We start from the raw sequence: 13,316 nt of genomic DNA on the forward strand, positions 1-13,316 counted from the left end.
AAACATTTAAATCCGTTCAGTATTTTTTACGTGATGTGTGTACAGACAGACAGACAGACAGATTGACAAAAACTAAAAATAAATAGTTTATGGATCTATACTCTATGTAATAATATGGATAATAATGTTTTCTCCGATTAAAATTTTCAAAATATATTAAATGTTCAGAAATCGTCCAGTTACAGTTTTATTATAAATATAGATAACATTAATGTCACTTACATATTATTAGGAACTAGCTGATGCCCGCGACTTCGCCCGCGTGGATTTAGGTTTTTTGAAATCCCGTGGGAACTCTTTGATTTTCCGGGATAAAAAGTAGCCTATGTGCTAATCCAGGATATTACCTATCTCCATTCTAAATTTCAGCCAAATCCGTCCAGTAGTTTTTGCGTGAAGGAGTAACAAACATACACACACACACATACAAACTTTCGCCTTTATAATATTAGTGTGATATTTATGTACGTTTAGTATTGCAAATATTTTCCAGTTTAAAAACAAATAACTCGTATATTTAAAAAAAAGTAATTTCTAATGCAGCATGTGGGCACGGAGTAGGTATAAGTACATGGAATTCGAAAGGAATGGAGTGTTGGTGCGGCGGGCGCGCGAGTGCATGCACGGCGCGGCGCGGCGGCGCGGCGGGGCGGGCGGCTGCGATGGCGGCGCTGCAATTTTCCCCGCCCGTACCGCGATGGGCCGCGTTTTCCGAGGGGCGCGCCGGCCCCTCGCCCGCACGAGCTGGGAAATCGCTCGTCGCTCGCCTCAGTCTGGCTCGACCGTCGTATAGTACCGACGCGTAGTTGCCGCGACACACTCGCCCCTCGCGAGCCTCCGTTCGAATACGCATACGCGCCTCAGATATTCGAAAACCGAGCGCGCGCGGCGAAAATAGTGAGCTCGTGGTCCGCTCGTGGCCTTCTAGCGGCCGGGATCGGTCTAGCAGGTTGGAAACCCAGTGGTAGGTGCGGGCAGTACGATGCTGCCTGCACTGGTGTTGCTGGTGCTGCTGGCGCCCGCGGGGCCCGCCTTCGCTCGCCGCCACGCGCCCGACCTGCGGGAGGACGAGCCCGCAAGACGCACCACCAGACCGGCCGGTGAGTTCACACCACTTCAATTGAATTCAACAATTGAATTGAATTGAGTTCAATTTCAATTGAATTTTAACCATCAATGTATATAGATCAGCTGTTTGCGTAATTTAAAATGTTACAAGCTACAACCTGTGTAGGATTAGAACGTTTATTTATGTAAATAATTAAGTACATTCCGCATTTGCTGACCTGATATAGTAGTAGTAGGGCGACACGATTAATGAAATACTACACGGTAAGTGGCTAAACGGCATACATAGATTAGTGCGCGGTGGTGGCCAGTGGCTAGTCATACCGATAGCTGTCACACGACACGGAGCGCTAGATCGATATATCGATATTTTGTTTTGACGTATGGCTGTTGAAGCGATACCGTGCGCGCCCGAGTCCGCGCCTTGGGATAATAAAAACAAAGCCACGTGAGCGCGGCGATCGGCTTTCTTCTTGATGCGATACACGGAGAAATGTCAAGTGATCTATTTTTGATGCGTGATACAACTTATCTTTTTTATCGGCCGAAGACGTTGAGTTGTATTATCTACATCAATATCAAATATGGCCTGACGTATGTTTATAAACTTTTGCTGTTTATGTAATGATCACTTATTTTAATGTCCTTAACTTTTCAGATGTGGATAAGACGATACTATTATTATTTTAGTTATTTGCTGATTAGGTACCAAATATGTTGTCTATCGTTCGTATAGTATTCCTAGGAATACTAATTTCACTAGGAGTACAAGCGTAAATCTGCTTAAGTACTCGTAGCTTATTTACGCCAGTGCAACATAGTGCGACATTGCGGTATGCCACAGGGCCGAACGGTACAATAATTTAAAATATTGTACGTAGCAAGGATCATAGTCAATCAAGAATATCAGTGGTAGTTTTTACTGGTGATTGAGATAAAACGGCACTGCGCTCGGTTGTATTGTGTGAGGCCTTCGTAAACGCGATCATGCGTTTGATCTTAATACAATTATGTGCTAAAAAAGAAATTACACAGAAAAATACGTCGATGTTGGATCGATAGAATAAAACTCACTGCACTGCGAGCTTATATTTTAAAATCGCCGTCGCGAAAGCAGTGTTGCCGTCGCGAAAGTACGAATATTACGCGAAATTAATAGGAAAGTATGTCGTGAAAGCGTTTTCGTAAATGTAATATCAGCTTATAAGTCAGTTCTAAGTTGGAGGCCAATGTAAAAAATTAAAGAGTGAAAAAGTTGAGAAAATCTTTTTCGGAAAATTTTTCGCTTCGCTCGCGCTTATATTGTACTGACAAGATGACGCCCGCAGGCCGCGACTTCGTCCGTTTTGTCGGTTTTAAAGAATTCCGAGAGAAGAGAACGTCTTAATTCCCCTGGAAATAGTAGTCCCTATCGATTTCCGGGATGCAAGATATCTCTATCTCAATTTTATAAAAATCTGTTGAACGGATGGGGCTTTAAGAGTCCAGTGGAAACTCTTTGATTTTCCGGGATAAAAAGTAGCATAATATTATGTTCGTCCTCGGGATGTAAGAAAACTCTGTAGGTAGGTAACCATTAAAATCGGTTAAACGGATGAGCTGTGAAAAGCTAGCAGACACACATACTTTCGCATATATAATAATTACTACATGATGCCCGCGACTTCTTCCGCGTGGATTTAGATTTTTAAAATCCCGTAGCAACTCTTTGATTTTCTGGGATAAAAAGTTGTCTATATCAGTTTCCGAGTTGCAAGCTCCTCTATACCATATTTATAGGTTAAACATCCGTTTGAGAAGTGTATCTAAGAATCGCATGGGAACGCTTTGATTTTCCGGGATAAAAAGAAGCATAATATGTTCGTCCTCGAGATGTAAGTAACCTCTGTAGGTAACCATTAAAATAGGTTGAACGGATGAGCCGTGAAAAGCTAGCAGTCAGACATACTTTCGTATTTATAATATTATAAGTGTGGAAGTATACATTACTAAATCATTATGTGATTATATCAATCTTCATGTTCGTTTATATATCTAGTACTTAAGCATATAATTATTATTTAAAACCCTTATGAAAACTTGCTCGCTTCGCTCACGATATTGTTAGGTACTTAGCTAGATCTTGGTTTCCTATTCGCTTTCATAATGATTCAGTTACCAATATCGATTCTGTCAGTAAAAATTTATCGATAACTTCCTTCCCGCTCAACATGTTCTATAATCGTAGAATGAACTGTTCATTTTCAAATATAGTTAGTATTTTATATTCTACAAAACTTTATGTGAGCAAATTCCGCTCATTATATCCATCGTATAATCAATATCTGCTTGCTGATTTTTCATTTGCTTTCTTTATGAATATTGCATTGGAATATTGCATTCCCTAAGACGGTCCTACCTGCATGCCTTGCTTGCTCTTATCACAGTTTTATGCGAATGATTCTATGCATACCTATTATGTAAAAAAAAAACATTTTTATTCACAAAGTTCTAGTACTAATATGGAATATCGCAAACAAAAAAACACGTTTTTAGTATACATACCTAATTTCTCTAATTAGGTACTAAAAAACGTATCACTAATTACATAGTAGTATATGTGTGTCCGCCTGTTTAAATTATGTTGGCATTTTCTTTAAAATTTTCCCAATAAGGCCACCCGTGCAAAACTAGCCTAAATTAAATATTGTTAAATAAATAAAAACTTAACTTATAATATTTGATTTTTGGCATCATCTTTATTTTGCGGACATTTATAAATGAAATAATTAATCGAAGGTTTTGCAGCAGGTCATTTTTATCTCGAACGAATATTTCGGCTCGGATCAAACCTCAAGTCTCAACCCCCCGCTGGTTTTGGCCTTGGCTGGAACTGTAAAAACGTTTAACTTGCAAAGGACTGCCATTCGCAAACGTATGGAATACAGAATATATACTTACCAACTAAATAACCTAAAAATAATTGCGTAACGGCAAGTTGAAATGGCGTCCTTTTTATTTTATTTCGTAAGCACTCGAGTTATACTGATATCGTACGATTTTGCAATCTTATCGATGCGTGTTTTATTATGACTGATTATTATAGTTCAAAACGTAATTTTGCAAACGATTGCGAGTGTGATGTGGATCTACGTAATATATCGAATGTGATATGATATAGTTTGCTATGGTGGATTTATGAAACACCTACCAGCTAACATCTCAAACTATTCTAATTAGTATAATTTGACTTTTGATGTGATATTACACAAACCTACTTGTAAGTGCTTAGCTATAATTTTTTTTTCAAAATCTGAATTTATTATTGTACATGTATTATGCTAGATAATATGATACATCTTTGTAGCGGTTTCAACTGCCAGATTTCAACTTTACATCTCATCTTCATCTTATTTCTTGTTTCTTTTCAAAATGGCTTTGACACACGGACAGACGGACGAAGTGGACGAAATTCTACCTACCTAAGGATGTCCTGTTTTAGTGAACGCTACTCATAAGCTTAAAACCGCCTTGGTGCTTTTTCACTTGCCTTCACATGTTAGGTAATTCGGCTCACCGTATTCACCTACACAAGAACTGGCATCTGTGACCTGGTAACTCATAGTACAAAGAGGTGAAAGAGGTACACCTAAAGATTTATCAAGGAAATTTTTGATTTTTTGTAATTTTAGGTATTTTTTACTGCAGCTGTATCTAAGCGTCTGTAAATTATAAAAGGTATAACAAGTTACTTTTCTATAATTCGCTAAACAGATAAATCTGTATGGCACCATAGCACAGCATGCGCTTGCCTTTGGATATGCACCGTCCGCCCCGATCGACTTTCACACGCCTGAAAAACAAGCAAACAAAATATAATAAGCATCATCCCTACACAACACTACACACACCTAAAACACAACGACGTACCTACGTTTCACCTCAACACTAGAGTATCCTGATCATCATTCACTGATGTCGACTCTACTATTACACAGTTGCAATTTGCAAAGAATTCTTTGCAAAATACTGATGCATGTTGGTGATGCGTACCTACTAGTGTTGCTTACTAGTTTGTTTGTTACTAGTTGGTGGTTGGTTGCTGATCTTGTAGTTGCTTGTAGTAGCACAAGGGTGTTTGGTAGATACCTATCATGGATGTCTGAAATGTAACGTTTTGAAATGATAGCATGACAGCTACTTATTACTACGTGTACAATTTCTTATGCATTTTGCTTGCTACGAATCGTGGAATTATAATTTTGGGTACCTATGCTCAAAAAGGTCAGGCGATATGATAGCAAGAAACGATTAATTACTTCCTTACTTATTACGTAGGTAGGTACCTCTCTAAATAAGACAGTGGTAGATAATAAATAGGTACTCGTGCTAAATATTATTTCATTTCTCGGTTTTGAATTCTAATGTTAATATTGTTAAGTCTGCTAGATTTCTCATATTATTAGACCCCACACAAAAACAGCCATCTGTGTAAGGCCTTACGGTTTAGAGGAGGCTCGTCAGATCTAGGTCAGTATAACAAGAAAAACAATAATAAGTATATAATAATTTAGAATGGCAAAGGAGATAACATATTGTAACATTAATACATACTCTTATCATTTAGATGAGTGGTGATATCTCCATAATATCATGATTGTGATACCCACTTTTATTAATAACTGATTATTTAATGGGCATATTATCAATGTTTTATTCAATTGTTGATAATAACGTCTACTACGATTTCATTTATTATTTATTAATGTAATATCATTCATAAAGTTCTAAGTATTAAGTTTGCATCCCTTTTAGCTTGGGACCAATCATGGCCGCTTGGAATGGAGGCAAGAATATTGGCTGCATATCAATCCTGAATAGAGTAGATCCTTTGCGATCATATGATTTCTTATTTTCGGCTTTGTGTAATTTTTTAGGGGTCCGTAATCAAGTAGGGACCCTTATACTTTTGCCTTGTCGGTCTGTGTCTGTCCGAATGCGATTTTAGCTATAGAAACCTCTAATTTTGCATTATACTTAATACATATTATTCACGCCGACAAATTGGTACAGTAAAATTTTGAAAAAGGAAATATTTAGGGTAGGTACCTCCCCTAAACATAGAATTGGGACGATTTTTCTTCTTTTCTTTTTTTTCTCGTAGAGCGCTATTTCTTCTACTCGTATGTTCATGTGTTTTGCCGAGCACGAAACTTATACGCCATTTATGTTTTAGCCATTCAAAATGTTCACCTTTAATTACAATATTCTTTTTCGTAAAATTACAAATTATTTATACATTTAATCTCGTCCAAGAGTTAGGATAATGTCATAGTAGAGATATTTTATTCTATTTTGGTGTGTCATAAAATGAGACATAAAGAAAATTAGTTTCTCAGAATTTCATCCATAAGTGCATTTAATGAACTCATGCACCTGAAAACATTGACTCCTCTTCTAGTGCAGTTGGGTAAAACGAAATCCCACTGCGTAAAAGCCTACAAGACTCAATTAAACTATACCTAGTGCTAAAGAGTGTCTCAGGCGTGGACATGTTTAACAATCAACAGTTCGTACTTTTGTATGTCTTTGGCTGAGGTATTCTTTTTCATTAAGTTTAATTAAGTTTTATAAGTTTCTGCACAGTCGAGTTCTTTTGAATTTAATAATTATTTTTTATTTTCTCCGGGCTTATCTATCGTAATACTCCAATTACCAAAGAAATAATTGTTTGATTTTAGGCATTATAAGAAAATAATAAACCGATAACTATTAGGAAATAAGAAAACCTAATATTATCGTATGCGAAGTCGTGGACATCTGCTAGTAAGACTAATTTATTATAACAGACCCAAGGACACTTCAAGAGAGATTAAAGTGACTAACATTCTTGACATCTTTCATTCATTTTTCGGGTAGGATTAAAATCAGAATGTTTGCCAAAATATTTTAAGATACGTGCCAAAAATCGTATTACCGAGAAGAGAAAAAAATCTTCGTCTAGACGATCCAGCGAGACGCGACGCGACGTGTCAGAGAAATTGAATCCAAATAAAATATAAAAATAATGCTTTACTTTATAATGAACACCTGCTTGCGATTCATTTGGCTTTATCAGTTTTGAAGTCTGTTTTCGAAGAAAATGGTTGAAAATAAATATTAATAAGTATAATAAGTACATTTGATTACCTACCAATGAATTGCTAAGAAATCTTAGAATGCGCTAATCTATAGATATTCATAGTCGTTTACTTAGTAAAGCTTGCGGGAACTTATATTTTAACATTCAATAATTTATACTTTTGTATGTCTCCGGCTGAGATAATCTCTATCACTGAAGGGTCATTATATGTTTTGTAGGTTTCTACACACTGTGCAGTCGGTTTCTTGAATTAATTCACTACAATTTAATCAGCATTTATTGAAGCGTCTATAAAATACTAAGTTGTTGCTGAAACTGTGTTGCTATAAAAATAAATATTACCATTTGCTGGTTATAGGTACCTAACGTAGTTGGACTAAAATATATTCATGTACTACAATTTCAGGCAGTGGGCAATATTGATGGTGAGTATAAAATTGAACGACCATTGAATCTCAATCAATTCGTTTCGCTAAAGTAACGTCTAATAAATAAACTGTTAGGCGATGTTCACAACGATGCATATGGCATCTACGGGTTTTTATCGATAAACACATTTCTTTTTAAAAGTGCTTCTTTAATTTCACTCTGTATCTATATTTATTACTAGCTGATGCCTGCGAATTCGTTCCCGTGGGTATAGATATTTAAAAATCCTGTGGGAATTTGATTTTCCGGGATAAAAAGTAGCCTGTGTATGTATCAATCCAGGGTATAATCTATCTTCATTCTAAATTTCAGCCAAATCCGTCCAGCAGTTTTTGTGTGAAAGAGTAACAAACATCCATACATCCATACATACAAACTTTCAAGTTTATAATATTAGTAGTATTATTATGACATAGGTAGGTACTGCTCCAATTTCATAATTTAATTTGTAGGAATCCGTGGTAATTCCTAAGTACGTTTTTGAATTCGAAACATTACTTTATCATTTTTTTTAGGAATAGGGTTTATTTAAAAGATACTAATGAGTAAACTCTGTTATTTTAACTTTTAAGTGTATTACAAAAACTTACTCAAGTGTACCTACAAGCTCTTAGTACGTGTGGGGGCGATCCCGCAGTTCTAAGTCACAAAGGATAAACGGCTAATCGTGAGGATCGACTTATCTGTAATAATATGTGAGGCATTTGCATAAACTACATAACTAAGCTCTCATGAAAATAACGGAAAGTCACCGCAGACGCATTTTACAGCCGCATTTAAATTACGGCGCTATTAAAAAAGTTTAAGAGCATCCCAAGAAGTGATGTCAGGTAAATTTTTTCTGCAAAGAAAACGACATCGTAAATTTTTTTCACGAATATTTTATTGCCGAAGATTTTTTTATTGATCTCGGAAAAGCAAAAGAGGAAAATGTTAACTCTACAGCGAAACAAAATACGCGGATAGTAGATAATAATTAATAAATAAATAATAATAATAAAATAAAAAACCTTTTTATTTTAGTAGATTAGTTTTGTTAGTTATTACATTTCCCTTATTTTTCCTATGTTAGTATCAATGGTTAGTAAGTGAACAATAATTTTTGTTATGGAACATGAGCCCCTTCGCGGGTAAAAGCCTCTTCCAACCTCTTCCACAGTCAGCCCACCTTTTGTATGGCCTTCCAACATCCCTTTTTCCGATTGGTAATTGGACGTTGAACGGATAATCCGTTGGACGGATAGTAGTTAGGTATTAATAAAAGCGAAACCGGCAGATTGACTATATTATGTGATCTATCTACTCATGTGATAGTACACAAAATAATGTACCTACAACTCCAACCACTGCATTGATTCTTAGATTCCGTTCGATTGATTTTACTTGGTTTTCTCTACAGTTTAAAATTCTGGCAATGCATAACGTGATTTCTATACTTTATACTTTGACTTAAGTTTTTTTACATCTTTATTACGTGTTACCTCTCAAAGCCACCATGATCCAAACTCCAAACTTCTTTTTCGCTGTTCGTTGTTCCCTGTGTTGGGGTGGGAACCATACGCAGAGAAACTTTCAGCTTTTATAAAATAACGAAGGCTGGCACGCGCTGGCTCTACTCCATGACACAGTAAACAGAAGTTGATGGTGCGATCGCACTCGAGTGCATAATATCTTGTGACGACGTGAGCCATGTCACGAGGAAATACAGTACGCTGAAATACTACGTGCTGATAGGCACGATAATGGTTTGTGTTTTCATATAATAAAAAAATTATAATTAGTCATTATTCATAATTTATTTTTGGCTCAATGATTGTGCATTATCGAATGATCTTGTAACCCGAAGGCGGTAGCGTATCAATAAACGCTAATAATCCTGTTTTATATTTACCTATCGCTAATAAATGACGCATTTTTCGACGCTTTACTGTATATTAATATATTTATTTTGTGGTTTTACTCCAATCTTTCAATAGAAGTCACACATAAAGCAAACAAAAGACTGGCAAATGTTTTCTTAACTCAAATTGTCTACATTATTATGTACTTGTAAAACGAAATTTCTAAATTTTTAATGATGTCACTTGGTTTACCTCCGTATTATCTACACATTTTTTCTTGTCTTTTGACATACTAAATAACGACGAATAAACGAATAAATACTCATTCAATTATATTAATTTGTAAGTTTTGCTAAGTTTAAGGGCGGGCAGCACTTTTATGTCCATATAATGAAGTAATAGTCTTGGTTGCTGGAAACCGCACGAAAGCGTAAACCTCGCAACTCTAGAAGAGAATTCAGTTACGTTAATGGTTAGTCGGGTTTTAAGTATTTGTACACAATGCGGTGTTTGTGTTTATTTTGTGTGTAAGTTGTAATATTGTATACAAGGTGCTAGATAATACCCACAACGAACAATACTTACCTCATTTGTCATATAATATTATGATTTATCATATATAGCTGATATTTCAGTTCTATTGTGTCATGATTTTCCAAATAATAGTATGTTGTTATGATTTTAAAATTGAGGGTGTGTGATTTGGCTTAAATAATTTATTGTTTTGGTCAAATTACATACTTTTTTTACAATTACTTGTAGCTTGGAGAGAATCTTATTGGACGGATTTTTAAGACGATCTCATTGGTCAATTCATTGTTTCGGTATGATTTTAAAATTAAGGGTGTGATTTGACTGAATTATCTATTGTTTGAGTCAAATCAGATACTTTTTATAAAATTGCAGGAATCTCATTGGATAGAATTTTAGAAGGATCTCATTGGTCAATTCAGTATTTCGTTAGGATTAGAAAAATGAGAGTGTGTGATTTGACGTAAATAATTTGTTGTTTCAGTCAAATCACATACTTGTTTTTACAACTGCATTGAATTTTAGAAAGAATCTCATTGGATGGAATTTTAAGAGGTTCCCATTGGTCAATTCAGTTTAAGTTCAGTCCAATCACAGACTCTTCTCAGTTCAGTAGAATGAATGGAAAATATGATATTAAGACCGGACAGCGGACTATTTTTAAGTTAGTTCTTGTTGGGCATTCAAACAGATAAATTGTGAATAAGTGTATTCCTTAAGTAACAAACAAGCTGTATGTAAATCAAGTAATATAATATATAATTAATATTGATTCAAAGGAGAAGTTTTATTATAATTGATTTCAACTATCACGTTAAAAACCTTTCAGTTCATGATAACTATGTAGGGTTACCGAGTGAATACTAGAGCTTCTGGGTATGACATTTTAAAAGATTAAGAAAATAATAGTAGGTGTTATTCAAATGGTTAATAAATAAAGTCTGCGTTATTGTGTGGAAATTACTTCTGTTAGGTACCTACCCAATTAGTTTTTAGCAATGACTTCATTGACATACAAAACAAGGTCATTCAAATAAGAGTGTAATTTGAGACTGACTTTATTTAATTGATTGCTACACTAATCTTTGTTATAATAAGTGTTTTGATGATTAATAAATTGACGATAGCTAAAGTATCTACCTAACTAAATTGATGACAGTTTAAAATGCAATATTTTTGCTTGCTACGATTGTTTCGGTTCTTACGATATAAGAGTCTAACGGAATTCCGCTTAGTAGGTACACAATAGTTCAATGCTGCAAAGATTTCCTAATATAGAAATACTAAGCCCGCTCTTCACTTGCACCGTGATAGCTCCAGAAACGCTGCAAATCTATAGTGTGGATAGTGTCGCGACTTCGTGCTCGAGACGTTCGTTCCCTATTTATGGTATACCTACGTTTTGTAGCTAACTGTTGTGTTGGTTTGTAGCCTTTTTTTGGGGGCCAAAGGATTGTCGCCAATATACACATTAATGTGCCAGTAAGTAGTGGGTATTAGAAAAGTGCCATATTTCTGTGCAGATAAGACGCTGAAGATGGATTTCATGGTGTAATTCCACTAATTTGTCCGTAGCTTTATGAAGAAGTCGCGGAAAAATTAAAGAACGGTCGAGGAGCTAACACTATAAATAAGATAGCACAACTGATAATGCGAGTAAAATATGATTGATTTGACTTAATTTAATAGAATTATACAAACAACGTGTTTGTTAAATTCAGTGTGATACAGCAAATCCGGTGCGTGGCATCTTGGTGTGCCACTAGTGAATACGTAATGTTGCACACATGTCATTTGTACACGAGAATAATCCTGATTTCTGGAATGTTTATGCATTTTATTATACAAGATTGTTTGTGCACGTCGCGTTCGGAATGAAAATGTGTTTGCGCGTCTGATTATTGCGCGTCAGTGTATACCGTATACCTCTACCTACGACTCTCGGCTCTCTGGCAATTGTCTTTTTAGTGGTCTGTTATAGTCCGTACCCATGTACCCGGAGGATGCCAATGGGACCCTATCTATTACTAAGTGTCCGCTGTTCATGCGTCCGTCCGTCCGTCTGTATGTTGTCTGTCTGTCAGCGGGCTGTATCTCGTAAACCGTAATAGGTAGAGTTTAATTTAAAAAAAAAAGATGCAAATAATTTAAATTTAGTTTAAGAAAAACATCAGGATGGAGGGCCCTTTACAATATTGGCGGCTATAGTCGAACTTGCTGGTTAGCATGGCATGCATAGAATTCTGTAAGATTACTTTGTTTACAAAATGACCTGTTTTGCTACTATTTCATAATTTGAATACTTACGGTTCAAGCATACAAGTCATAAATACAAGTGCAGCACATAACTGTCACAAACAGAAGCATCTTTAGTGCTGACATTATTAATGGAACGAAGCGTATTTTGCCAAAACGTAGCCGAATTTTATGGTCGAGGCGTAATGTCGTAAATCGTGGTTGGATTGCGTTATGTCGGCGGCTGTCGCAGGACTCATGTCCAATTCAGTGTGGTTCATTGGCCGGGGCTTGGGCGTAACAAACGATCTGTTGAGTGACGTCACACCATGTGCATTGCACTCGCATTGCAACGGAGTTCCCTCTGCATTATTAATATGATAAACGCGTATTAGAATTTAGTCGTTTTTCCTTAAAGTACAATGCACTTGTAACACAACCTGATATGCCGGATTGATGCTTGTATAGAATTTCAAAATTTTACCATGTAGTTACTTAGTGATAATGAAAGGAGAGGAATATCAGAAGTTAGAAAAACGGGTGCTGTTGGTAAATATACTATCGGGCCTATAAAATTATAATAAGCAAGTTAATAGCAATTATAATAAGCAAGTAATTAGGTTATTACGTCATGTGAAAAGATTATTGTATCTCCATACTTACCTAGTTTATTTTTCTTGCTTTTCATTCGTACGTAGATATTACGGTCTTGTTTGTTTGTTTGTTTACCATTTATCTGATTAAGATTTAGCATGCTCCTCATGGAAATTGTCAATTTTACAATAAGTAATATTATCTTTGGATCCGATACATGGCCGCTGACTATGGGCCTCACAAATCTCAGTTAATCAGCGGGCGATAGAGAGAGCTATGCTTGGAGTTTCTCTACGTGATCAAATCAGAAATGAGGAAATCTGGAGAAAAATTAGAGCAATCGACGAATAGCTAAACTGGTTGCGAATCTGAAGTGGCAATGGGCAGGGCACATAGTTCGAAAAACCAATAGACATTAGGGGGACAAGATGCTCGAATGGCAACCTCGCATCGGGAGAGCGCAGAAGACCTTCCGCCAGGTGGCCAGACGATTTGAA

The 13,316-nt window shown here is 36.0% G+C and overlaps 1 protein-coding gene across 2 annotated transcripts in view; it reads left to right on the forward strand.

Moving 5' to 3' along the window:
* Nucleotides 1-718: 718 nt before the first annotated feature.
* The window catches only part of LOC123872448 (dorsal-ventral patterning protein Sog), a 136,749-nt gene continuing 124,151 nt past the window's right edge, over nt 719-13,316 (forward strand). The window contains exon 1 of one of the 2 annotated variants that reach the window (XM_045916725.1): nt 719-1,100. In XM_045916725.1, the coding sequence (XP_045772681.1) occupies nt 983-1,100 (118 nt within the window). In that variant the 5' untranslated portion in view covers nt 719-982. The remainder of the gene's footprint in view (nt 1,101-13,316) is intronic. The other variant, XM_045916726.1, reaches the window with a different exon arrangement.

The sequence above is a fragment of the Maniola jurtina genome, chromosome 15 (genome assembly GCF_905333055.1).
Source record: "Maniola jurtina chromosome 15, ilManJurt1.1, whole genome shotgun sequence".
Taxonomy (NCBI): domain Eukaryota; kingdom Metazoa; phylum Arthropoda; class Insecta; order Lepidoptera; family Nymphalidae; genus Maniola; species Maniola jurtina.